The 24,485-nt window shown below is 35.2% G+C and overlaps 3 protein-coding genes and 1 pseudogene across 6 annotated transcripts; 3 read left to right on the forward strand and 1 right to left on the reverse strand.

The window, feature by feature from the left end:
- Nucleotides 1-9,501, forward strand: LOC123223467 (sister-chromatid cohesion protein 3). Its single transcript, XM_044646631.1, has 22 exons — nucleotides 1-246; nucleotides 317-488; nucleotides 1,750-1,862; nucleotides 2,100-2,192; nucleotides 2,359-2,522; nucleotides 2,606-2,842; nucleotides 2,929-3,073; nucleotides 3,167-3,345; nucleotides 3,445-3,590; nucleotides 3,673-3,800; nucleotides 4,100-4,273; nucleotides 4,706-4,867; nucleotides 4,953-5,153; nucleotides 5,228-5,365; nucleotides 5,478-5,681; nucleotides 5,792-5,936; nucleotides 6,144-6,250; nucleotides 6,493-6,630; nucleotides 7,106-7,371; nucleotides 7,486-7,610; nucleotides 8,137-8,442; nucleotides 9,228-9,501. Exons 1-21 carry the CDS (start codon nucleotides 205-207, stop codon nucleotides 8,421-8,423), a joined length of 3,366 nt encoding a protein of 1,121 aa, XP_044502566.1. The 5' UTR covers nucleotides 1-204; the 3' UTR covers nucleotides 8,424-8,442; nucleotides 9,228-9,501.
- A 248-nt stretch (nucleotides 9,502-9,749) lies between these two features.
- On the reverse strand, nucleotides 9,750-11,508 carry LOC123223468 (annotated as a pseudogene).
- A 1,275-nt stretch (nucleotides 11,509-12,783) lies between these two features.
- Nucleotides 12,784-22,204, forward strand: LOC123223846 (nodulin homeobox). Of its 3 annotated transcripts, none has more exons than XM_044647252.1 (18): nucleotides 12,784-13,005; nucleotides 13,973-14,024; nucleotides 14,163-14,294; nucleotides 14,404-14,562; nucleotides 15,367-15,450; nucleotides 16,832-16,960; nucleotides 17,134-17,325; nucleotides 17,860-17,991; nucleotides 18,117-18,212; nucleotides 18,475-18,636; nucleotides 19,010-19,301; nucleotides 19,403-19,528; nucleotides 19,611-19,680; nucleotides 20,105-20,168; nucleotides 20,285-20,353; nucleotides 20,734-21,270; nucleotides 21,355-21,389; nucleotides 21,561-22,204. In XM_044647252.1, exons 2-18 carry the CDS (start codon nucleotides 13,983-13,985, stop codon nucleotides 22,045-22,047), a joined length of 2,808 nt encoding a protein of 935 aa, XP_044503187.1. In that variant the 5' UTR covers nucleotides 12,784-13,005; nucleotides 13,973-13,982; the 3' UTR covers nucleotides 22,048-22,204. The 3 variants fall into 3 exon arrangements, with proteins under 3 accessions (XP_044503187.1, XP_044503186.1, XP_044503188.1); XM_044647251.1 differs by having other exon boundaries at nucleotides 12,785-13,005; nucleotides 20,725-21,270; XM_044647253.1 differs by having other exon boundaries at nucleotides 12,785-13,005; nucleotides 14,191-14,294; nucleotides 20,725-21,270.
- Nucleotides 22,205-23,335: 1,131 nt separating this feature from the next.
- LOC123224576 (SOSS complex subunit B homolog) lies at nucleotides 23,336-24,349 on the forward strand. 2 transcript variants are annotated; one of them, XM_044648312.1, is made up of 2 exons: nucleotides 23,336-23,495; nucleotides 23,679-24,349. In XM_044648312.1, the coding sequence occupies exon 2, from the start codon at nucleotides 23,711-23,713 to the stop codon at nucleotides 24,110-24,112; it is 402 nt and encodes a 133-aa protein (XP_044504247.1). In that variant the 5' UTR covers nucleotides 23,336-23,495; nucleotides 23,679-23,710; the 3' UTR covers nucleotides 24,113-24,349. The 2 variants fall into 2 exon arrangements, with proteins under 2 accessions (XP_044504247.1, XP_044504245.1); XM_044648310.1 differs by having other exon boundaries at nucleotides 23,337-23,495; nucleotides 23,579-24,349.
- Nucleotides 24,350-24,485: the final 136 nt, after the last annotated feature.

The following is a 24,485-nucleotide window of genomic DNA, read 5'->3' on the forward strand; positions in this document are numbered from 1 at the left end:
AAAGGGAGGATCTAGTGAAACAAAGAACGCGGTCAGCGGCTATAAAACGCCGAATTTTCACTTAGCTCGGCGGGAGAGTTCGATTCTTCCTTGTCTCTCATTTCTTTTGCTAATCCAGGTCGAAACTACCTCTCCAATTCTTTTCTATACTCTCTGTGTAAAATTTCAGTTGAAGTTTTCGGTTTACGTAAACCCTAGGTCGTGATGAGTCAACCTATGGCTCCCGAAACTGCAGTACGCGGCTTAGTGAGTCTCTACTTTCTCTCTCGTTCTCTGTTTCTGTCACTTTACGTTTATAATAACTTGCCCTGTACAGAAAAGGAAGGGACATGGTGCCGGTGTGGAGGACCATGGCCAAACCAGTGATGCGAGTGACAAGAGCCTTGGTCCACCCGACGATTTTGAAGATGTTCGTCCTAAAACTAAGCGCAGTCGTGCCCCGGAAGGGACTTCAGGTTCAGTGCAGAGAAGTCAATTACGTTTGATGGGTAAATTAACCAAAAGATTATATTTATTTATGTCCTTTACTCACTAAATATGCTTACGCGATCTTGATAACTTGTTTCATTTTGAAAATTCTGTTGAATTTTTACAAGAAATCACAAGATGATTTTATTTCTAACTGAATTTGTTCGTTACAGACTTGTTAAAATGGTGTGTGTGTATATATATATATATATATATATATATATATATATATATATATATATATATTTCCATGTAGGAAATTTTACTGATGAATGTATCCTTCTCTATAATCGGAATATTTTAATTGTGGCGGATAATATACAATGTATGAAGCACTGTCTGTAAACCTGATAATTTTAAACAATTTTACTGATTACATTAGCATGTGGCTCCTTAGTACTGTAGAAATGTGCTAAAAATTAAGGAGCTTCTTTTATTTTATATCTTTTTCTTGGGTGAGGATTTCCAGTTTGTTGATGTCACTCCACAATGTGTTATAAATAATTAGAAATTGGGAACTGAATTTATTGAGATAAAAAATTTCTATGAGGTTTGTGATATTTTGCTACAAAATCCACTGGGTGGACTTGTTTGAGGCATTCAGCTTCATGGGCACACTACGGTAGATCTTTAAGTTTAAGTTTGGGTTCATAGCTGGGAAGTGGTGGATACCTTTTCTAGTCTGATATTTGTTTGTGGAGTGCTAGTACTTATCAACTGTATCATTGTAGCCAATTCCTACAATCACATAGATCAAGAATAACTTTATTGATTTTGCATTGAGATGTTAAATTATGAAACTTATTTAGCTGATATGATGCTTAGACTGGAAAGTGAGTTTACACATTTGACCATTCTCATAATCGTCATCTAGATATCGGTTAATTCTTTCTTTAATAGATCTTTGTTATGGATTTCATAACACTACGGTAGATCTTTAAGTTTAAGTTTGGGTTCATAGCTGGGAAGGGGTGGATACCTTTTCTAGTCTGTTATTTGTTTGTGGAGTGCTAGTACTTATCAACTGTATCATTGTAGCCAATTCCTACAATCACATAGATCAAGAATAACTATATTGATTTTGCATTGAGATGTTAAATTATGAAACTTATTTAGCTGATATGATGCTTAGACTGGAAAGTGAGTTTACACATTTGACCATTCTCATAATCGTCATCTAGATATCGGTTAATTCTTTCTTTAATAGATCTTTGTTATGTATTTCATAGAGGGCCAAATCCTTTATTAGGATCTATTTTTATGTTGTTTTATCTTCTGCAGAGCTTATCAAAGGTAATGGGAAAATTATTCCTCAAGTGGTCAAGCTTTGGGTTGAGCAATACGAAAAGGATGCAAAACCTGCTATGGCTGAACTCTTGACCATGCTGTTTGAGGTACTATGGAAATTTAAAAAAAATGAAATGCTGAAAAACATGGAAAGAAGCAAGTATGAATCAATAAAATGACAGGATGTTATAAAAAAATTCTCTCAGAGAACATGTTGAGTTGCTTTTGTACTCACTGCATCTTTAAGTTTTTGAACCATAATAGCATAATATTGCAAGTGCATCTAAGGTATTATGAAACTTTTTAATCTTGAAGTTGTGACTAACGAAAGTACAATTGTATAGGCATGTGGAGCTAAGTACTATATTCGGGGAGAGTCGCTGGATGAGATTGATGTGGATGATGTTGTAATTGCTCTTGTGAATCTCGCTAGAAGAGTATCCTTTTCTTGTTTCCTTTCTGCAACTACTCCTAAGCACTCTATTATTTTGATTTATTTTTGATAAATTTTTTATGTAATAATTAACATAATGTATGTTAACTGACCTCAATGCATCAAGATTTTGTGTTCAAAGTGTTTGCTTAACCCTTGTGGAATCTTAGGGAGAAGTTGAAGATTATCAAAGTTCGAAAAAAAAGGAATTCAAAAACTTTAAGGATAATCTGATTTCATTTTGGGACAACCTAGTTATCGAGTGCCAGAATGGACCATTGTTTGATAAGGTTTTGTTCGACAAGTGCATGGACTACATTATTGCTCTTTCATGGTTAGTACTCAATTATTATAATTGTAAAATTTTGTTAAGTTACTTGCTTTAATTAAAATTTACCTGGTGTCAAAACTAAACAGCACCCCTCCAAGAGTTTACCGTCAAGTTGCTTCGTTGATGGGCCTTCAACTTGTAACATCCTTTATATCTGTTGCAAAAATGCTTGGTGCACAGCGAGAAACGACTCAGAGACAGTTGAATGCTGAAAAGAAGAAACGAGTTGAGGGCCCTCGTTTGGAGTCTCTAAATAAAAGGTTGTCCATGACTCATAAGAATATAACAGACCTAGAGGATATGATGCGGAAAATATTCACTGGGTATGATCTATGACAATGTTGTTATCATAGATTAGATATGTATTATCATACTGTCTTCTTACTTATCCTGTATATCTCTTTTGAAGGTTATTTGTGCATCGGTACCGAGACATTGATCCTAATATTCGAATGGCATGCATACAATCACTTGGTGTCTGGATTTTGTCATATCCTTCATTCTTTTTGCAGGATCTATACTTAAAGTATCTTGGGTGGACTCTAAACGATAAAGTAAATTTTTTCAATCAAATAGCAATGTATTTTGGTTCTGCTAATGCACTATTCTAATCTAACTTAATTGTTTTGATTCGGATGCATCTAAAGAGTGCTAGTGTACGGAAAGCATCCGTCCTTGCATTACAAAATCTTTACGAGGTGGATGATAATGTGCCAACTCTAGGTCTATTTACTGAAAGATTTTCCAATCGAATGATTGAACTTGCTGATGATATAGATGTTTCAGTGGCTGTATGTGCCATTGGGCTTGTGAAACAATTACTCAGGTACCAGCCTCTTAAATATTTTTCTCAGTCTTGATATGTCATTACTGAATTTATGTATAATGGCTGGAGCATAAAAAAGGATTCTGCTGCTTCTTGTAGACATCAGCTTATACCTGATGATGATTTGGGCCCTTTATACGATTTGCTCATTGATGATCCACCTGAAATTCGGCGTGCCATTGGGGAATTAGTGTTTGATCACCTAATTGCTCAAAAATTCAATAGCACCCAGTCTGGTTCAAAAGGTTCTGATCCTTGGACTCTCTCATACTATATGCATTATTGTCATGTCAAGTAAAGCTTAGTTGATAACAGTACTTTTTCCAGGAATAGAAAGTGAATCTTCTGAGGTCCATCTGGGCAGGATGTTGCAAATATTAAGAGAGTTTTCAGCTGATCCAATTTTAAGTATCTATGTTATTGATGATGTTTGGGAGTACATGAAGGCCATGAAGGTATGTTATAACTCTGAAACATGGAAACATGTATTGTTTTTGATGGAAAGAAAGGTGGATCTGGCCAACACTGCCAGTCAGTTGGCTCTGACTTATGTTTTAAACACGCATTTGGGTCACACAATAGTGAGTTAGGCAAATGTTCCTGTGAATTTCTAAGGTACTTGGAGAAGACACTGCACAATATTCATATAATTATCAAACAAGAATTCTAAAATGATTGTAGATGGAAGTTAGGTGTTAATTTCTCTGCACGTAAGATGTGTTTTAACTGATAAGATGAAAACTCTTACTTGCAGGATTGGAAGTGTATAATCTCCATGCTCTTGGATGAGAACCCATTGATTGAGCTTAATGACGATGATGGAACAAACTTGATTAGACTTCTTTTCGCATCTGTCAGAAAGGCTGTTGGGGAGAGGATTGTTCCTGCTTCCAATAACCGAAAGCAATATTACAATAAAGCTCAAAAGGTGTGTTATCTATTGTTTTCCCCCTCTTTTCTGTTTAATCCAAATGAAATTTGTGAAATTCTAGTAGTGCAATTTACTTTTCGCCAGTTCTTATCATTTAAAAAAAAAAAAGTTTGCAGGCAAAAGTGCATGTGTGGATGTTGGAAAAAATATTTAAACTCTGTATAATTGTAGGTTTTTGGCTTCTTTTGAAAAGATATTTGAAGGAGAACCGTGCTTTCTTGAATGTCTTTTCTTACTCGAATTCATTGTTCAGCAATTATTTTTGGATTTGATATTGAATGATTGTTTTTGCAGAAAATCTAAATGTGCTTATGGACATTTAATAATCTGTCTGTGCCTTCTCCTGTTAATTGTCTTCTCTGTAAATAATCTTTCTTTCATTGCCAATTTAAAGAATATCACATATCAAATTTTGTTGCAAATTTTCAGGAAATGTTTGAAAACAACAGGCGGGAGATCACTCTTGCCATGCTGAAGAACTATCCTCTTCTATTACGCAAATTTATGGCTGACAAGGCAAAGGTGCCATCACTAGTTGAGATCATTGCATATATGAATCTTGAGATTTATTCCCTGAAGAGACAGGAGCAGGTTTGTGACAGAATTTCTTGCTAATTCAATTATTTAATTCTTACAAGCATGTTTGTAGGGAATGCTGATCTACTTGTTCTTGCAGAATTTCAAAACTGTTCTCCAGCTCATTAAAGATGCATTTTTTAAACATGGTGAAAAGGAGGCGCTGAGATCCTGTGTAAAAGCTGTAATGTTTTGTTCTAGTGACAGTCAAGGAGAGCTGCAAGACTTTGCCCACAATAAATTAAAGGATATTGAAGATGAGCTTATTGCTAAGCTTAAATCTGCACTTAAAGCTGTAGTGGTAATCTTTACATTGACTGTTTTTTATTTAGTTTTAGGCCTAATAAATAAATGTAACATGGTTCAAATCTGCAGGGGGGTGATGATGAATATTCTCTTCTTGTAAATTTGAAAAGGTTATATGAACTTCAGTTGTCCAAGGCTGTGCCAATTGAAAGCTTGTATGAAGATCTTGTCATGATTCTCCGTGGTTTCAGAAACATGGATGATGAGGTGTGTAAAATAAACCCTTGATAAAAGATTCCCTTTACCTCTCCCCCGCAATCTCCCCTTCCCCATTCCCACCTTTTTCATTACATTTGTTCATGCATGCTCATGCTGGCAGGTAGTCATTTTTCTGCTTCTCAATATGTATTTGCATGTAGCATGGTCTCTGCACTCCATTGTAAATTCTGAAACAGTCTCTGGAGCATACTTGTCTTCTCTACTGCTGAAACGTAACACCTTGTTTGAGGAACTTGAGTACTTCCTGAATACTGCTTCTGGAGTTAATGAAGAGAGTAAACTTGGAAATCAGCTGGCTTGCAGAGTGAGCACTTTTTGCTATAATAAATGAATTTTGACTATAGTTCTGCTGATTGTTTTAAAATTTTATTTTTTTGTCCTATTTGATATGCTGATGGATGTTGTCTACCCCAGGTTTGTGTTATACTTGTGGATATGTGGTGCTTATTTAGAATGACAAATTTTTCATCAACAAAGCTGGAAAAGTTAGGATATTGTCCCGATGCATCTGTTCTTCAAAAGTTTTGGAAACTTTGTGAACAGCAGCTAAATATCTCAGGTTTCTATTTTCTTTATGCCCTTTAAGGTGTTAAATCTTTGATATTGTATACTATTTCTAAGTGAAAGACATAATGACTGCATCTGCAGAAATTCAAATTTTGATAAACTTACATGTTTTACCCTTATGTTTCATGTTGAGTGCTCTTTTAGGTATCATCTTTAAAAGGAAAAAGTTCATGTTATTCTTCTAATGTGTACATTGCAGATGAGACAGAAGATGAAGATGTGAACAAAGAGTATGCTGAGGAGACCAATAGAGATGCAGTCATGATTGCTGCTTCAAAGTTGGTTGCAACAGATACAGTACCTAAGGTGAAAAAATGAAATTGCGATCTTTTACCTGGTGGAAATCTAATGAGAAGCTTTTTATTCATAGGGACCTATTGTAATTTTCCAAACTATTTATCAAGTAAAATTTGTTTTTAGCTTTTTTCCCTTCTACTTGTTGGCTGTGGAGTCTTTTGGGCTTTGGTTTTCATCTTACTTCTGGGCAATTACTTGTAGTTGCTTCTATCTCCTCTTAGGATATTTACCTGATGCAATTGTGAATGCAGGAGTATCTGGGTCCCGAAATCATTTCTCATTTTGTGATGCATGGAACAAATGTAGCAGAGATTGTTAAGCATCTGATCACTGTTCTGAAGAAAAAAGAAGATGACATCCCCGCAATCTTTCTAGAAGCTATGAAAAAGGCAGGACTCAAGCTCTGATTAGGACTGAAGTTTTTTTTTTGTGCCACTTGTTTTCTTACCTTATTCATTTACTTTGTGTATGCATCAAACATAGTGAATGTTATCCTTTGTGATTCATTGGAAACAACCAAATGCATGGGTAGGTTTAGTTCTTTATTTCAGTTTACCATGTTTGCCTTGATGCTTAAACTCAGCCTTTCAAATGCTCTATTATGTTTTTTTTTTTTTTTTAAATTTTATTATCGTTAGCAGTTGTTCTTATAAAGCTAAAATATTTAAGTTGAGATTATACCTGGTAAGGAAAATTTCCTAGGATTTAATTTCTTTAAATCCACTTGTGGATGGACATCTGTCTTCAAAATTTCTTAGAAAATAGAAAGCACAATTGTCCATTATTTTCAGTCTTAGAAGTTGGGTATGTGTCTGTGTTTGGACATTTCAGATGTATAACTTTTTCCTCATTGAATTTAACTAGGCCTATAATCGGTATGCCATGGAACTTTCCAGAAGTGTTGATAAGTCCTTGACCAACAAGTCTTTCGAAGAATGTAAGGACCTTGCTATTCGACTTTCAGGAATATTTATCGGTGCCGCTCGGAATAAGCATAAATCCGACATCTTAAAAATTGTCAAGGAAGGTATTGAATATGCATTTGAAGATGCTCCAAAACAACTTCCCTTTCTGGAAAGTGCTGTGCTTCAATTTGTCTCCAAACTTCCTACTCCTGATGTCCTGGACATGTAAGAGTTATTTTCTGATATCTTCAGCTATTTCTAAGTTCTACCTTAACTTATTCTTGTTTTGATCAATCAGCCTTAGGGCACCATTTAATACCTTTTGTACTTTGCATGTAGTCTAAAGGATGTCCAAAAACGAACTGAGAATGTAAACACAGACGAAGATCCCAGTGGCTGGCGTCCCTACAGCTTGTTTGTTGAAAGTTTGCGTGAAAAATATGCAAAGAATGAAGGCATAATAGGTATCATTGTCTTCTGAACTTCGTAAAACTCTTTTAACTTCTGTGAATTCGAATGATGCCATCATTTCCTTAATTCCCTAGCCACCTCATGTGGCTTTTCTAGTAAGCATTGTACATTTCACTCTTTTCAAGTTCAAATGCCTCTTGTGGGAGCAAACCATAGGCTTGACCACAGGACTTGAGACAGTTCCTTACAATGATAAAAATTTTAGAACTATCAAATGAATAGTCCATTGTGTTGGGTGATGATCAAGATCGATGAAATTTTATGTAGCATGGGAAGATGGTTATAGACTCTTGCAACACACTACCAACACCTTAGAAAACATTCTTGAATGGGTATTTCTGTGTTTGATTTGAAGGTGTTCAAAGGAAAAATAGTTTATCTCTTGGTGTTTAATAAGCACCTGGATATTTCGGTCGTGGTTAGCCAACTTGCATCTTTCCATTTAGTGGTCACATCATTGTTAATGGGTCACTTGTCTTTACACTGTATTTGAGAGCTAATATGGTTACCTTTTTGCAGATGAGAAAGAAACTGTAAAACGCAGGGGACGTCCACGAAAACGGCAGAATATTGAGGGAAAGAGACTCTTTGAGGAACACAGTTCTAGTGAAGAAGAAGATTCAATTAGTGCCTCAGACCAGGAAGTTGCTCAAGAGGAAGAGAAGCAAGATGATGACGAAGAAGAAGATGCTCCTTTGATACACACACTTAGGTCTTCAGCTAAATTAAGGCATTTGAGAATTTCAAGAGAGGAAAAAAGAGTCCAAACAAATTCTGGAACTTCTGGAAGAGCTACAGATAATTGACCTGCTTCTGAAAAATCTGGTATGAACTTCAATATTCCTGTTCCTTCATTCATTTAAATTGAGAGGAAGTTTTGGGCCATGTTATCTTTCAATCAGATCTAGAATCTAGGGACTGCATGTCGTGACTTTGAATTGGAATTTGCATTCTTTCAGTAATATGGGAATTCATGCCACTCCATTTTGGAATAGAACCATCTGCTAATGTCAGTGTGAATTCAGAACTCAGAAAATGTCTCCAAATGTTATGGTGTGTTCTTAATATGAGGCTTCATTTAGTGCCTTCTAAGTGAATGCACTTAACTAGAGTGGACAAGCTTGATATGAGACCTAACAGGATTCTCTAGGCACTAACTGTGCAGGGTACTATTAATTATATACGGAGTTATCCAACTGTATCTCTACATCCTGTTAACCTCACTCTTTCATTTGATAAGACCTGATTCTTGTGATCTTGTTCTGATTCGGAAATTGAAACCGGTCTGTCTGTCTTTTACTGGTTTTTTCAGCTTTTCTGAATTGATTGGGAAATGGGTTACTTGTTTCTCATATATATATATATATATATATATATATATATATATATATATATATATATATATATATATATATATATATATATATATATATATAGAGTTTGTTAGTTATCTGCTGGTCAGTTGTAGCTTGTGATTCACCAGGCAAAGCATTAATTAACATGAGAAAGCTAATACTTTATTGTTTCTGCATTTCACAAAATTTCTCACATTTCTGGGGCATCTAGCTTGTGATTGTTAATTATGTGCATGTGTGTACATTTTTCGGCAGGAGGGCATTGCCTATGTGGCGGCAAAGGTGTTGGCGCGATTGTTTATCTTATTGTGCGTGCACGTTCTTCAATTCAGCCTAATCTAGTTGAAAGTTTCTTGGCTTTGCTGTGGTTCATGTTAGGCTTACTGTACAGATTTTTACTGTTTTTAATGCTGCGGCAAAGCACTAATACTGTTTTACCACACAGCACTGCCCCTTATGTGCAGTTAGAGGAAGATTGCGAGAAGTTTTCTGTACTTGGATTTCAACTCTAGGAAGATTTAGTTCTGAATCTCGTAGCTAAAATTAAATGCAACCACGTTTTACATTCAAACCTAAAAAGAAATTACGGTGAGGAAATCTAACCGAATTTTGGGAAGAGAATGTGCGTCATTTACTTTCCTAAAAAGGCAATCAAATAAATATGCTTGTGACCAATCATCAGAAAAATTATGTTGGGACTTTTTACTGGGAAAGATTATTTTCACTGAACCCATGTTAAATGTTTTAACCAAATTGAAAACATATGATTCTTTCGGATAAAACAAAATCGTAAAACTTTAACCTATCCAGGAGAAAAATCTCAGAGCTCGTAAAAAAACATCACAAAAGCAGCTCATAAATAGAAAAGGTTGTTAATTCATCTCCTTCCAGCAGTTCTCAGTAAAGGAGATATTATACCCTGTATCTCTCGCAATGACTGTTGAATCCTTGTCTCTTCTTCCACCGACCCCTTCAGATTGCTAATATGATTCTTCAATATATCAGAAGCTTTAATGTCTTCAACCGGTATTTCAAGAACCTTCTTCATCAACCCCATCAACAACCCTGAGTATCTTGGAATTGTGGAATGCTTCTGGAAGAAACTCAACAGCACCCCTAGCGCTTCATTACCAAATTTGAAACACATTTCAATAACTTCCTCCTAGCCACCAACTCCTCCATTTCCGGATTCTTACCACTTAATACACACACACCAAGGACTTCTTCAACAACTTATCATGCTCTCCCAGTTTCAACTTCTTAGGTCTCACAACCAAATAATCAGTGTCATTTGGCTTCTCAATCTGCCCTCTATGAAAATACCAAAAATACGTTGGCCTCAAAACTCTCCTTTGAGACTCCTCTACTCTCCCTAGACTCCAAAAATTCACTAATCCACTCTCCACATTTTCCTTCTTCTTCTTCCAACCAGCAAATGTACTCCCATTTGATGTCCCCATAACTCTGGTCATACCATCGGGTGAAAAAGCAACAGACATAAGAGGTGCCGGAAACCTCATAGAATGAGTAATCTTCATATTAACATAATCAAATACCTTCATATACCCATCCAAAGCCACACTTAAAATCCTATACTGCATTGCCTCTCAACTTTCATTCCCAAATCTCCCCAAACAAACTGAGTTTACAGTCTTATTATGATTCTCCATGGAATACAACATTTTGCCACCTCCAATCAAATCCCAAATTTTCACGCTATTCCCACCCGCAGTTGCAACCAATCCACCCGAAGGCAAAAACATGGCATCCTCTATTGGTTTCCCATGATTCACTTCCACTACTGACTTCGAATTCTCAACTCTCACATCCCACAATTTCACAGTATGATCATTAGAACCTGTAACAAGCATCTCGGCATTCACAAGAGAACAATCTCCGCATCTAACGTAATCTTTGTGTCCAAACAAATCCAAAACCACACACACTATATCATCATCACCACCAGACACAACATGTAACTTATCATGAAATGCGCACTGAACAAAACGTACCGAACCAGCATGAGACTTCAAGCGACGAAGTGGGGTTCGCGTTTTGACATCGAATACTTGAATGAGTCCGGAGAGATCAGAGGCGGCAAGGAGGGAGCATCAGAGCGAAACGACGAGCAGGAAACGACGTCTTTGAAGGAGGAAATAACGGAGTGGTGAGAAAGGGTTTGGGAGGAAAAGAGAGTGAGAGAAGCAGAGTCAGCAGCGGCAAAGAGGTGAGGGGAGGTTTGAGAGAAAGAGAGAGAATTAATGGAGGAGACGAGGTTGTGGATTTGTTGCGTCTTGAAGGAGGACCAGTATTTTGATTCTGGGGTTTGAGAAACGGTTCTGGCTTCGGGTTTCAGTTTAGGTTTTACTGGAATGCCTTTACCTGGAGTTGTTTTGGGTTGAAGGTCTTCTGCCATTGAATTTGCTTCCGCTTCCAGTGTTTGGCTGAATTTGCTTCTGGTTTTTTCTGGTATGGAGACTGGAGTGAAGAGGGCATGACACAAAATCAATTGGCTTTATATGTTAGGGTTTCTTAAGAGCTTTGACGGAAAGCTATATAATGTGGTAACAAACGGTGCCGTTTAAGTATTTTAAATATTAATCAAAGACAATATGTCCGCAATGATAATTTAATCAATTTATTTATATTTTGATGAAAAAATGGAAACTAATAATTTAGTTTCCGTTAAAAAAATTACAATCTCTACTGAAAAATTGTAAGGAAATTAATTAAAATAAACAAAAATTTGTTCGTTTATATGTTTTTAGGTTAATATAAAAAAGTTTCATCAAATTAAGCAAACATTAATTTTTTTACTCTTTTTACCCTTTTGTTGAAAAACCAAGTAAAAATATTTTTTCTGATAATGTACGTCGGTTTATGGTGATTAGAGATTTTACAGTAAAACTCTAAATATGTTGAATTATGTATATCGAATGATATAAAATGATGTAGTTTCGATGTTAATGGACGTCTGGAAGTGTACCATTGAGAGACAAAAGTGTGCAAATTTACAATGCCGCACAAATCGTGCTAACACTGTTCACATCGCGCAAAGCAGATATCATAGTCTGTGAACAGGGTTTTTGCACGATTTTGCAAGCAGTTTGCACGGTTTGAGCAGTGTTTGCACGATGTGAACAGTGCTTGCGTGGTGTGAACAATGTTTGTGCAGTTTGCGCGACACTATAAATTTGCGTGTTTTTGTCTCTCAATTGTTACACTTCCAAACATCCATTAACATCGAAACTACATCATTTTATACTATTCAAAATATTCAAAAATATCTATATACATAATTCGACATATTTAGGGTTTCACTATAAAATCCCTACCCACCATCGTAACCACTATAAACCGACGCACATTCTCAGAAAAAATATTTTTTCCATCCAATCAATAACATCCCAACATTAAACCATACCCACAATAGATTATTTATACCAGATCGATAGAGATTATTTCGCCGATGATTATTGCTCTGTATTTTTAGATTTTTGATTTCCGCATTCTCTTTTTCGTTTTTGGCAAAAATAACTTTCAAAGTATTTCACTTTCGATTTTTACTTGGTTTTTCAACATAAAGATAAAAAGGGTAAAACAATTAGTGTTTGTTTAGTTTGGTGAAACTTTTTTATGTTGCGCTAAAAACGTATAATCGGACAAATTTTTATTTATTTTAATTAATTAAGTTAAAAAATATATATTTGTGAAAACACAATCGACTTGGATGGAGTTGGAGGGGGTTGAGGTGAAGTAAGAGACTAGGCAAAGCCCAAAGGCCTCCACGCGAAGGACGGCTATATTTTAATATTAAAAACGCTCAACACAACGCAACACCTTGTATCTGAACAACGTGCTCATCCTTGAATTCAATCAATCACGTATTTACTTTCTATAAATTCGATTTTGGACGTGTGCATTAAACTCCCAAATAAAGAAAATATGGATTAAAAGACCCGCGAAATCCTTATTTTCATTTTCTTTTTGGCGCTTACATTTTCCTTTGGTGGTTCAGTGATACAGTTTCCAGGTCAGTTTTACGCTTTGATTTAACAGTTTCATGAGCTTCTTTTTTTTTTTTGTTTGTTTTATTTTTTTCAGTATATGATTAATGCTGTATTAACTTTAACACTCTGTGATTTTAGGGATTGAGTGTATAATTTACTCTGCTTTCTTGAAATCTAGGGTTTCTATGTTGGAAGACATTAGTACTGGTGAACGATAATCCCTATTTGATTTGATACGTATGTACATGCAAATGTGTTTGTGCATTGATGGATACTAATAACGGGATATGCTGCGTTAATTTACGATTCAATTAGAGAGTTATCAGCTTATGAGTGGTGGCTCTAGGACTATTTGCATCAATTCATATAATTGTTTGAAAGTGATGCAATGTAAAGGGGTGGTTGCGTTTGACTTGTCTGGTAGTCTGTTAGAGTGTGTGTTAATGAGTAAATTGAAAATTAAAAGAAGACAAATTTGGAGGTGCCATCTGGTGGTAAATCCATGTCAGCATCCTATTAGAGACCTTTTTTTTTTTTAAAATAACTGATTAGTGTTACCATTCTTTGAGTAGAGAAAAAAACATGGATATGATAAATCTTGAAAATGATGACAAGTTGATGCTACCATGATGCAGGAGGTGTTTCATAGATAATTAATAAAGATTGATAAAGTGGATACTGCCTCTCTGCCATTTTTTTATAATCATTCATCTCATTTCTTTATTTTTGTTTTGAGTGGGTAGTGTCTCTCCTACAATGTGTATTTTATTCTATTTACTCTAAACTTGGTTCAGTTTTCTCCTCTTATCTTCTTGCCCCAGAACAGCTTTATTGTATTGAATTATTGCCCGCATTCAATCTTTTAGCTTTCTGGAAGTTTTTATTGGTAGTTATTTGTTTGCATGAACTCTTCTGTAGTTGTTGTTTCCTGTCACTAATTTACTCATTTTCTCTATATATTCCTTCATAAACATTTTACATTTTTTCTAGATCCTCCAAAATGAAAAATGATAAGGAAGAGCCATCATCTAGTGCTGAACAAGTAAGGACTTTCAGCTCAACTAAATCTGTATTTGGAAATGATTTATTTCTAATTTCTGGTTGCAAATTTGATTTAAAGGATTTTTTTACTCTTTTACGTGTTTAAGTAACTTTATTATGTGTATGTTTATACAAATAGAAACAGGCCATTGACTTGATTTCAGCAGTGAAGGAGTTTCATGGGTTTAGCTCTCAGGAGCTTAACAAATTACTAAGAGACACTGAAAATTTCATCATTCAATGCCATACTGAGAAAGGATCACCAATAAAGGTACATCAGTGGCATTAATGTCATTATCATTGTGATACTATCTTATTTTTCTAAATTATGCATTTCTCTGCTTTTAACACATGATATATTAATTTGTGTTGTCTTTCAGATTGATATGGAAAAAGTTGCTAGCTTTCTTCCTTTACACCTAATTGCAGTGCTTATATCATCTGATAGAGATGAAGCATTATTCAGATATATATTACGTGGTATTCGGCTTATGCATTCCTTGTGTGATCTTGCTCCTCGGCATGTTAAACTTGAGCAGGTTACTCGTAATATTCCATGCTAAAAGTTTTGTTTTATCGAGTATCTGTTATCTGTTTTTCTCTTCAGTTTTTAGGCATGATAACAAATCCTAGCTCAGCCAAGAATGTTAACTAATATCTATAATTAAAGATTTGGGATCATGAAATCATTTATATGGCTTTTATTTGAATTCGTATTGGAGTTGGATGTGCAAGAAATTAGAATTCATCTTTTGGTTTGGGGTTAGAATTTGCAAATTGTGCATGCTTGCATTTAAGCCTATTGTTTTCCAAAATGATTCAGAATTCGTACCAGCTTCTCTCAAATAGAAATCTCCTCCTCTACATTTGGGCAACTCCATTATGGTCACCTGATCTATGCGCATTTTTGGAGGAGGAACCATCACTATTTGAGCAATGAACTGAACAAAAGGTTTTGCTTGCTTTGTTATTGTGGTTTCCCACAGATTATTATTTTGAACCAATTCTTTGACTCACAAAGGGACATTCTTGTGAGGCTATGCCTATTTTGGATGTTTGGTGGGAATTTTTCTACTATCATATTTCCTACACACTTGTATACATGTATGTATGCTGTGATAAGGGGAGACAGGCTTGGCTGCTTTACGTAATTTTTGTCAGTTGATTGAATTTTTCTTTATTCCATCACTAGTCTTAGTTGCTCTTGAACATCTTTATGAATTTTGATGTTTTTTCTCTCTCTTTCCAGTAGGTTAATCTTATCTAGGATATGAAAAATTTTTGGGAATTGTATGGATTGCACTTTTCTACTGATAATTTAGTTTTTTTGATACTGTTTACAGATTTTGCTTGATGATGTAAAAGTTTCTGAGCAGCTACTTGACTTGGTGTTCTATACGCTGATTGTTCTCGGTCATTATAGTCAGGTTCCTTTTTTATTCACTTTTTGTTTTATCTTCCTCCTATTTATTAGGTGTGAGCAGGTCTGGGTACCCTGTAAAAATTTGAGGAACTGAAACCTAACCGACTTGCAGGTTCTGATTCTTGCCCAGAACCTGTTTTTCCAAATTCTATAAATCTAAATTTACAACAATATTAAACTTATTTTGCGTTAAAACAAACAATTTTACAAAATGACGTTTCTCACTACAAGATCATCTTTTTTGAAGCACTTTAGAATTGATTCAGCAAATAATATAATATGTAAAGGTGCAGGGGGTTTGAACCACTTTAACATAAGATTATAAAACAAAGAAAATAAAAATGTAACATGTCATCTTATATTGGTGTCTTCCTAGTTGTGTTATATTCCCTCAGCTTAAATTTGCAATCATGAGAAACATCTCCTTTTATTAACCAGCCAAAGTGTGGAACTCTTGAAATGATGAAACATGAGGACACTTGTGCAATATATTCTTATTGACCAATATGTTCAGACCCAAGTTGCGGAGAATCTTCCTTAAATTACTGCAAGTCAAAATTCAGTGTAAATAGTCTCCAATGTGTTTGAAAGAAGTCCTAAAGAAGCACATAAAGAATCAAAATGGCCGACTCAAGCAATTCATTTTGTAATCTTCTATTTTTTCACAGAATGAAAAGTATCTGTTCATTTTCAATTTTACTTTTAAGCAAAAACAGAATCATCCGTGCCCACTTTTAAAAGTCAAAAAGTTCATTCAGAGACACTTTCCCTCTTACAGTGTTAGAAAAACAGAAGAAAAAGAAAATATGTCAAGTGGGAAAATCTTTAAATTTTAGACTCCGTAATTCTTTTTCTGGGGAAATTCAATTTCATAAAACTGACTAACCCAAGCAATAAACCATTTTCAAAGAACCCTAATATGACAAAACAAAAATCATAATTGATGGAGAAAAATTGAACAAACTCCCAATATATAACATAATACTTGTGAGATTTGAAGAAGAATCAATGAACTCGGAGAATCATCAGAGCCAACTGTTGTTGTTTGGGGGAAAGGAAAATCAAGGTGCAGGGGAATGGAGAAGAATGAAGAGTGACGGGTTTGAGAAACGTAAAGGAAAAAATAGACCATTGGCATTTATATATGTCGGGTTGGGCACCTGACCCAACACCATTTTTTTTAATATTCGGATTGGTTCCGGTTCCGAACATGCAGGAACCTGTCCCGGACTCGGAACCTAGCGGTTCCACCATATTACTACCCAGAATCTACCTGACCCGTGGAACCAGAATTTGTGTATCCATGGTTCCGGTTCTGGTTTGATTATTTGCTCACCTCTACTATTTATCTGCGCTGAGATTGGTTTTTCTTGTTACAAATGTAGGAGTACCACAATTCAAGCCCCATACTCCTCATGCATTCAACATTGGTAGCATGCAGTCTATATTTACTAACAGGATGTATATCTACACAATGGCAAGATCTTGTTCAAGTATTACTTGCACACCCTAAGGTATACTAAGGGAATTAAGGTCCGGCTTATTGCGTTTTATGTATTGTTTTTTTTATATCTACGAGTGTAACCCAATATTCTTGACGATTTATGCTCTACAATTATTCATAAGTTTTGAGTTCCACCTGCCAAGCATTAAACATAGTTATGTCATTGTGAATTTTATGCCGCAGGTTGACATATTTATGGATGCAGCTTTTGGAGCGGTACATGTAATTGTCATGTTTCTCCAAATAAAGTTGTCTGATCAACTCACGGATGAGCAAGTGGTTAACTATATCTGCCAGCAATGCGAGGCTTCTTTACAGTTTCTTCAGTCATTGTGCCAACAGAAAAGTTTTAGGGAGCACCTACTCAGGAATAAGGTTTCAAATTATAAATCTCTTTGTATTGACGTTTGGGAATATATGTGTATATAGTGGATTGATATCTTGACAAAAAATTTCAGCTATTTGATCCAATGGTTAAATTTGAAATCCAAAAGGTCACATTTGATGTTACCAACTGATCAAGTCTTTGCACCAATTAGATAATTGAATGATTGAAAATAGAAGTCAAAAATGTGAATTTAAACATTCCTGCCCCAGATATGTTTGAAACAATATGAGATACCAGCTGTATAATTTTGGTTTCCTAGCAAGGCAGATATTCTCCAAAGCTTAGCATTTAAATTGTCCAGAAAAATCTTTGGTTACTGTGGTGGCAAACTAGCAATTATGGTTGATGTGTAATGTCATCAGTAGTTGTTATCTTGCTGATATGTGCATGGAATATCTCCTTGATCCTTGCTCTTGATTTGGATGATTGCCTGTGCTGGGATATGTTATCAATATTCTCACAAAAATAGGTTATAGATTTTTATTATTTAATAAAATGTCTGATTGTGGTACCATCTCCAGGAATTATGTGGCAAGGGTGGTGTGCTTTTTCTTGCACAATCCATCTTGAAATTAAACATCTTGCCGCCTTTTGTAGAGTCTTCTACAGTTGTGGCTTCTGTTTCCAGGCTGAAAGCTAAAGTCTTATCTATCGTAAGTCCTGGTATTGACAATAATCATGTGTACTTCAGGGCTCTAGTTGCTTTATTAAGGGCATTGGCTATGTTCTGTATCTTATGCAATCATATATTCATCCATATGTGACTTCCTTTATGCAGCTGTTGCACTTATGCGAAGCAGAAAGCATTTCTTACCTGGATGAGGTTGCCAGCTCCCCTGGAAGCCTGGATTTAGCAAAATCTGTTGCTTTGGAGGTTGGTTTTTGAAATCTCTTATAATTTACAAAATGCATGCTTTCCCCCAGAAAATTAATGGTGACACTGGCAGCTTGTTTACTTGTTATGTGGAGGCTGAATTATTGTTGCCATGGGTGAGGAAAAGTTATAGGCTTGCCAGGTGTTAGCTGCCTTTTTAGATTTTCAATGTGATAAGCCTACAATTTGCCTAGATTCTTTCTTCGTAAATGTGAAGGCTCTCTTACTGTTGAACTTCTTTTTTCTTTGGGTCATGATGTAGGTGCTGGACTTATTAAAGACTGCACTTATTAAAGATCCGAAACATCCTAGCTCTTGTTCTGAAAGAACCTATCCAATGGGGCTCTTGCAACTTAATGCAATGCGTCTAGCTGATATTTTCTCAGATGATTCAAATTTTCGTTCATACATTACTATGTGCTTTGTAAGCTATTACTCCAAACTTCCTCCTGTTATGAAATTATTGTAATGACTTATTAAGACTATCTTCTTATGATGTCATTAATGGCCACAAAAATTATATTTTCTTGATTTGTGAAAAATCTCATGATTAATAGGAACCATGTTGAGTTTAATGTTAGTGTTTGTGAAGTATGTGCTGGATAAGTGTTATAATTTCTTGATTTGTGAAAAATCTCATGATTAATCAGGAACCATGTTGTATTTTATGTTAATATTTGTGAAGTCTGTGCTGGATAGACAAGTAATTTCAATATGTACATACATTGTCTATTACATGTATGGGTCATCTGCCATGGCAAACCTTCTGACTATGTGTCTTATATATGTAACTACAGACTGAGGTTCTGAGTGCAATATTTTCACTATCTCATGGAGATTTTCTACTTGTTTGGTGTTCTTCTGAATTCCCTGTAAGAGAAGAAGATGCAACTGTGGAGTATGAACCATTTGCAGCAACTGGATGGGTGTTGGATACAGTTTCATCGTTGAACAAGTCAGATGCAACGAAAGTAGAATTTTCATTAATCCCCAATAGTATGCCCCAGGCTTCCTATGCTCATCAAAGAACGTCTTTATTTGTCAAAATAATTGCAAATCTTCACTGTTTTGTTCCCAACATCTGTGAAGGTGAGGTCAAGCACCAAATTTTGTTACATTATCATTGATTTCATATTATTTCCACAGTTGTTTTGAATACATTTCTTAAAGTTTCTTCTTCTATCCACCAGAGCAGGAGAGAAATCTCTTTCTTAACAAGTTTTTGTTTTGCTTACGGATGGATCCATCTAAAGTGTTGCCTGGATTTTTATTTACCTCTGGTGCACAGAAAACTGCCACTGTCTGCAGGAACCTGCGTAAGTATCATTTTCTTATTATATTCTTGGATAGACATAATGACAATATTTTGTGTTCATTATGAGTAACTTGCATATGTAGGTTCATTGTTAAGCCATGCAGAATCACTAATTCCCACATTTTTGAATGAGGAGGATGTGCAGCTCTTAAGGTGACTTGGGCTTAAACCATGCTTATTATTTCATTAAAATTTTTGCTCAATTGTAGGAGAATATCAAGACAAAGTTTTTACCACTTTCTATGAGTTTTTTTTTTTGTACGCAGCAGAGTCCTTTTTTTGGTTATTTGAGAAGTTGTTTCAGCTTTATCCTTCTTTTTGGATAACAATTGTTTCATCTATACCTTACCATAATTCTTCATGTTAACATCTTGTTTACTACTTCTACTCTTACATTTCCACCATTCCAGTTGTTCTTTTGGTGTTTGAGCTTGAATCCAGTTTTTTTTTCCTGGCATTGTCCTTGTTATGTCTGTGTGTTATGTGTGAAAGATAGGTGCTCTATTGTTGGTATCATCTGATTTCACCAGAAATTTGGCATAGTTAACCTTTCTGAAGTTTCACTTTTTTGTTACAGGGTGTTCTTTAAGCAATTAGAATCATTAATAAATTCTGCTGGGCTTGAAGAAGATAGAGTTCAAGTAAAGCTTTTTAGAGTTTGCCTTAATCATTATTTTTTCTTTTTTGCACTATTCTTTTGCTTTAGAAACTACTTTTATCTCTTGTTAATATTTAATTTTTGTCTAATCATATCCAGGGAAGCAAATGTGAGGAATCACTTTCTTGTGACAAGTTCTCTAAACTCAATATCAATGAGAATCATCAGGTAAATACTGTTAGCCATTTCAACTCACTGCTATTGATGTTAGTCAGAGGCTGTTGCTGTCAATCAATTAAGTTTATTTGGTGTTTAAGTCAACTGGGGAAGTTTTGCAGTTGAAATTTCAAAAGGTGGCCGTGTAGTTTTTGCTTAGAGACTGATTGAGAGATTTAGTGAAAATTTTTTAACCTAGAATTATGCAATTCTTACTAACATTTCCTGTGTCATGTGTGGGATGTTTCAGATATCTCAAAGGGAGATAAATAGTCAATTCTCAATTTTGCATTTTTGAGCTGAATAACAGTGTTTTGTAGCTTTACTTTAAACCCAACACAGTTACCTGAAATTCCTGAATGATAACATTTGACTTTTGATAGGAAGAACAGAGTACAGGAGGATCCCCATCGCTTTTACAAAGGAAAGAACCTCCCAATCTTAATAATGCAAACAGTAATCTGAGAGAGGAAATGTCAGAAAATTCCGGGTTTCAGGCAGAGGAGAAATTTGATGTCAGAAGCAACCTTATGGATCAAGGGGATGATGTAATGACACAAGATAGCAAGGAAGATAAAGATAAACCAGGTGTGCCTGGAGGCTTGAGGGAGAAAGACAAAGATGTTCAGATTGTTGTTAGTAGTGGTTCAGATACAAGTCCCACGGGAGGAAAGAATTTTGTTGATCAAATGGACAGTGGTCAGTTTCCAAAAGGAAATGAGCCAATCAAAGAAATTGGGTTTGGAGGAGTTCAAGAGATAGAAAAAGTTGAAGCTGTCCAGGGTGAAGAAAAACAGCAGAGAAAACGTAAACGAACTATAATGAATGATAACCAAATATCACTTATTGAGAGGGCCCTATTGGATGAACCTGATATGCAGCGAAATACAGTTTCAATTCGGTCATGGGCTGATAAATTAAGTCATTATGTATGTAACACTCACTTCACACATTTTGAATGCTGTAATTTAGTTTTATATCCACTTATAAGTTGTCATGCATTGTGTTTTCAGGGTTCTGAGGTTACATCTTCGCAGCTTAAAAACTGGTAAGGACTCCTCTTTTCATTTTAGTCCATCGCTTTCTCTTAAGGTATTAGATCTTCGCAGAAAATGAATGAAAACTTTTAGCCTTATTAACAGTTCAGAATTGGAGTTACTGATTCATTAATTTGGTGGTTCTCTTGTTATGAAACTTATGACTTATGCATCTTCAACAGGTTGAATAATCGGAAAGCAAGGCTAGCCCGTGCGAATAAGGATACTCGTGCACCTTTAGGGGCTGATACTTCTTTTCCTGGAAAGCAAGTTGCAGGAGGACAGAGGCAAATACACGACTCACCTGGTAGTCCTGGAGAAGATCATCTCCAATCAAATGTAAGAGGCACTCGAAGTACATTTAGACAATCTCCCGTACCGGAATCCAGTGAGTCAAAGGTAGGTCAGCATGTTGTGCTTTTAGACGGGAAAAGAGAAGAGGTTGGTAAGGGAATAGTAAATCAAGTGCATGGTAAATGGTACGGAAAAGAGCTGGAGGAATCAGGGACATGTGTTGTGGATGTAGTTGAGTTCAAGGCTGATAAATGGAGTATGCTTCCATACCCATTGGAAGACACAGGTTCCACATTCGGTGAGACTGAAGAAATCCCTGGGGTAAAGAAAGTTTTGTGGGATTGCAACAAAATGTATCACTGGCGTGCTCGATAAAACATAATCTGATGCTAGAAGTAGCTGTGTAGCTAGGTTTTCTTTTCTTTTAGTTGAAAGCTGTAAAATGTGTAGCCCCCGGTAGTTATTTATCTTTTAGACAGTAATCAATTGTAGCCACTCCCCGATTTTTAATTATTTGATTTTTTTTTCCCTATATTTATTTTCACATGAAAGCAGTAAACCCCGAAAATATGAGATAAGAATGGTTTTAACATTGATTGCATTGCATTTAGAGATGACAATTTGGGTCCGATTTTAAGGGCTCTGACCCTCCCTAACCCTAACGGGGAGGGGATTCTCCGATAAAAACGGAAAAATGGACAGAGATGGGGACGGGAATAAAAAAAATCTCCGTAATCGGGAACGGGTCGAGGATGAGGATACATGTGTTCTCTCCCCGCCCCTATCCCCGTCCTTTTATATTAATATATTTATTTAAAATACTAATATATTTTTATAGTTTTAAATTATTTATGTTTTTTAAATTTATTTAGGTTTTTGTTGTGTATAGTAAATGAGTTAATATATTATATTTATGATATTTGAAATAGTAGATTAATTTTAATTTTACATAATTTTATTATTTAATATATTTATATTATATTTACAAGGTGAAAAAAAATATATTTTTTTTATAGGTACGGAGAGGGGATGAGAAGATGATTTTTCTTTACGAGGAAGAGATGAAAAATTATTTTCATCCCCATAATGGGGATAGGTCAAAGATGGGGATTGATATCCCCTACGGGGATGGGAACGGGGATTGAGATCCCCTCCCGCCCCTTCCCGTTGCAATGCAATTTGCATTGCTTTGCTTTCCTTGGGAGGACAGGCCAGCATCATTAATTAAGGATCCACTTTTAAGGCAGGCAGATTTTTTTTAATATTTACGAAAGGGAAAATGATTACTCCAAATGGTAGGTATCCACTTTAAAAATCGAAAATTTTTAAAATGATAAATTTTTATTTTATATCAGATTTTATTTATATATTATGTTACATTTTAAGGGAAAGTAAATAAAATGATAATTTTTCAACTTATAAAATGGATATTTATTAATTTTGATTAATCAGGTAAACATTACTATTTGTTTTATCAATAGAATTATATATATTCATCAATTTATACACATTTTTATTATATATTATTATATAATTAAATAATTTTAAATAAATAATAAAATAATATCTAATTATATAATAATATATATAAATATAAATATAAATATATAATTATATACTTAAAATCAATAAACATAATATTACTCCAATTATTCAAATTGGTTAGAATTAGTCTGCTTACTTGGTATTTTCTCGTTACCGCACGCGTAAACCACATGGCCCAGGTTCTCGCCCCATTGGTCACTGATTGCTATCGCCGCTATATATAAATGTATTCTCGGAGTAAATTCGATTGCGAGGCTGTCCATTTCACGACGCCAACGGTATGTCAGTCTTCTTCCCTTCCCTCACTTTCTGCTTGCTATGCTAACTTTTATTTCTTCTCTCTGTCTAATTAAAAGAACAGATAAGACCGTGATAACAATTGTTCCTCAAGATGTTTGTAGAAACGATCGAATGAAACATGCAACGAGTGAAGTTGTGTGTTGTGTGTTGTTTATTTGCAGGTAAGTTGAGAATAGAAATCGACGCACCAAGTATGGTATCTCTCAAAGACATAGCGCCATCAGCTCAAAACAACATAAATACGCAGTTCATAATCCTAGAAAAGAGCAAAACAACGACAATGGAAGGGCAGTACAAATGTTGTTTGGGGCTCGTGGCTGACGAGACAGCTGCAGTTAACTTCCAGTTCTGGCAAGATGAATGTGAGGCGTTTGAAGCAGGTGACATTGTACGCTTGACTAATGGTATATTCTCTTTCTCACATCACAACAATTTGGTGCTAAGAGCAGGCAAGAAAGGGAAAATAGAAAAGGTTGGAGAGTTTACGATGGTGTTTGTAGAGACACCAAATATGAGTAAAATTAGCTGGGTTCGTGATCCTAATAACTCTAACAAGTATGTGCAGCAAGGTGTTCCTTCTGCTTCAATGCCCTGATATGAAGGGCCAGGAGGATTTGTAATAAAGACTTGCAATTAGACTAAGAACCTTATTTATAATTTTCAAATTTCAGTATTTAGAAGGATCCAGAGATTTCATCACAGAAAATCCGAGATTAGCTTTAATTTTTATTTGTCTGAAACAAATCAAGTGCTAATCACCGATAACTTTGATCCGAAGATTTTGGACCAATTACATTATATTTCTCTAATAATATCTCATTTATGTATCTAATTATTTGTATATTTGAAAATATGTAAACGTAGTTCTGCAAACCAACTAACTTTTCCCATCATGTTTATTCATTATACTATCATCATAAGCAAGCTCAATACTGAAATACAACAAGTTTAGTTTAAAAAAAGACCTG

Source organism: Mangifera indica, chromosome 8, assembly GCF_011075055.1.
Source record: "Mangifera indica cultivar Alphonso chromosome 8, CATAS_Mindica_2.1, whole genome shotgun sequence".
In the NCBI taxonomy this organism is placed as follows: domain Eukaryota; kingdom Viridiplantae; phylum Streptophyta; class Magnoliopsida; order Sapindales; family Anacardiaceae; genus Mangifera; species Mangifera indica.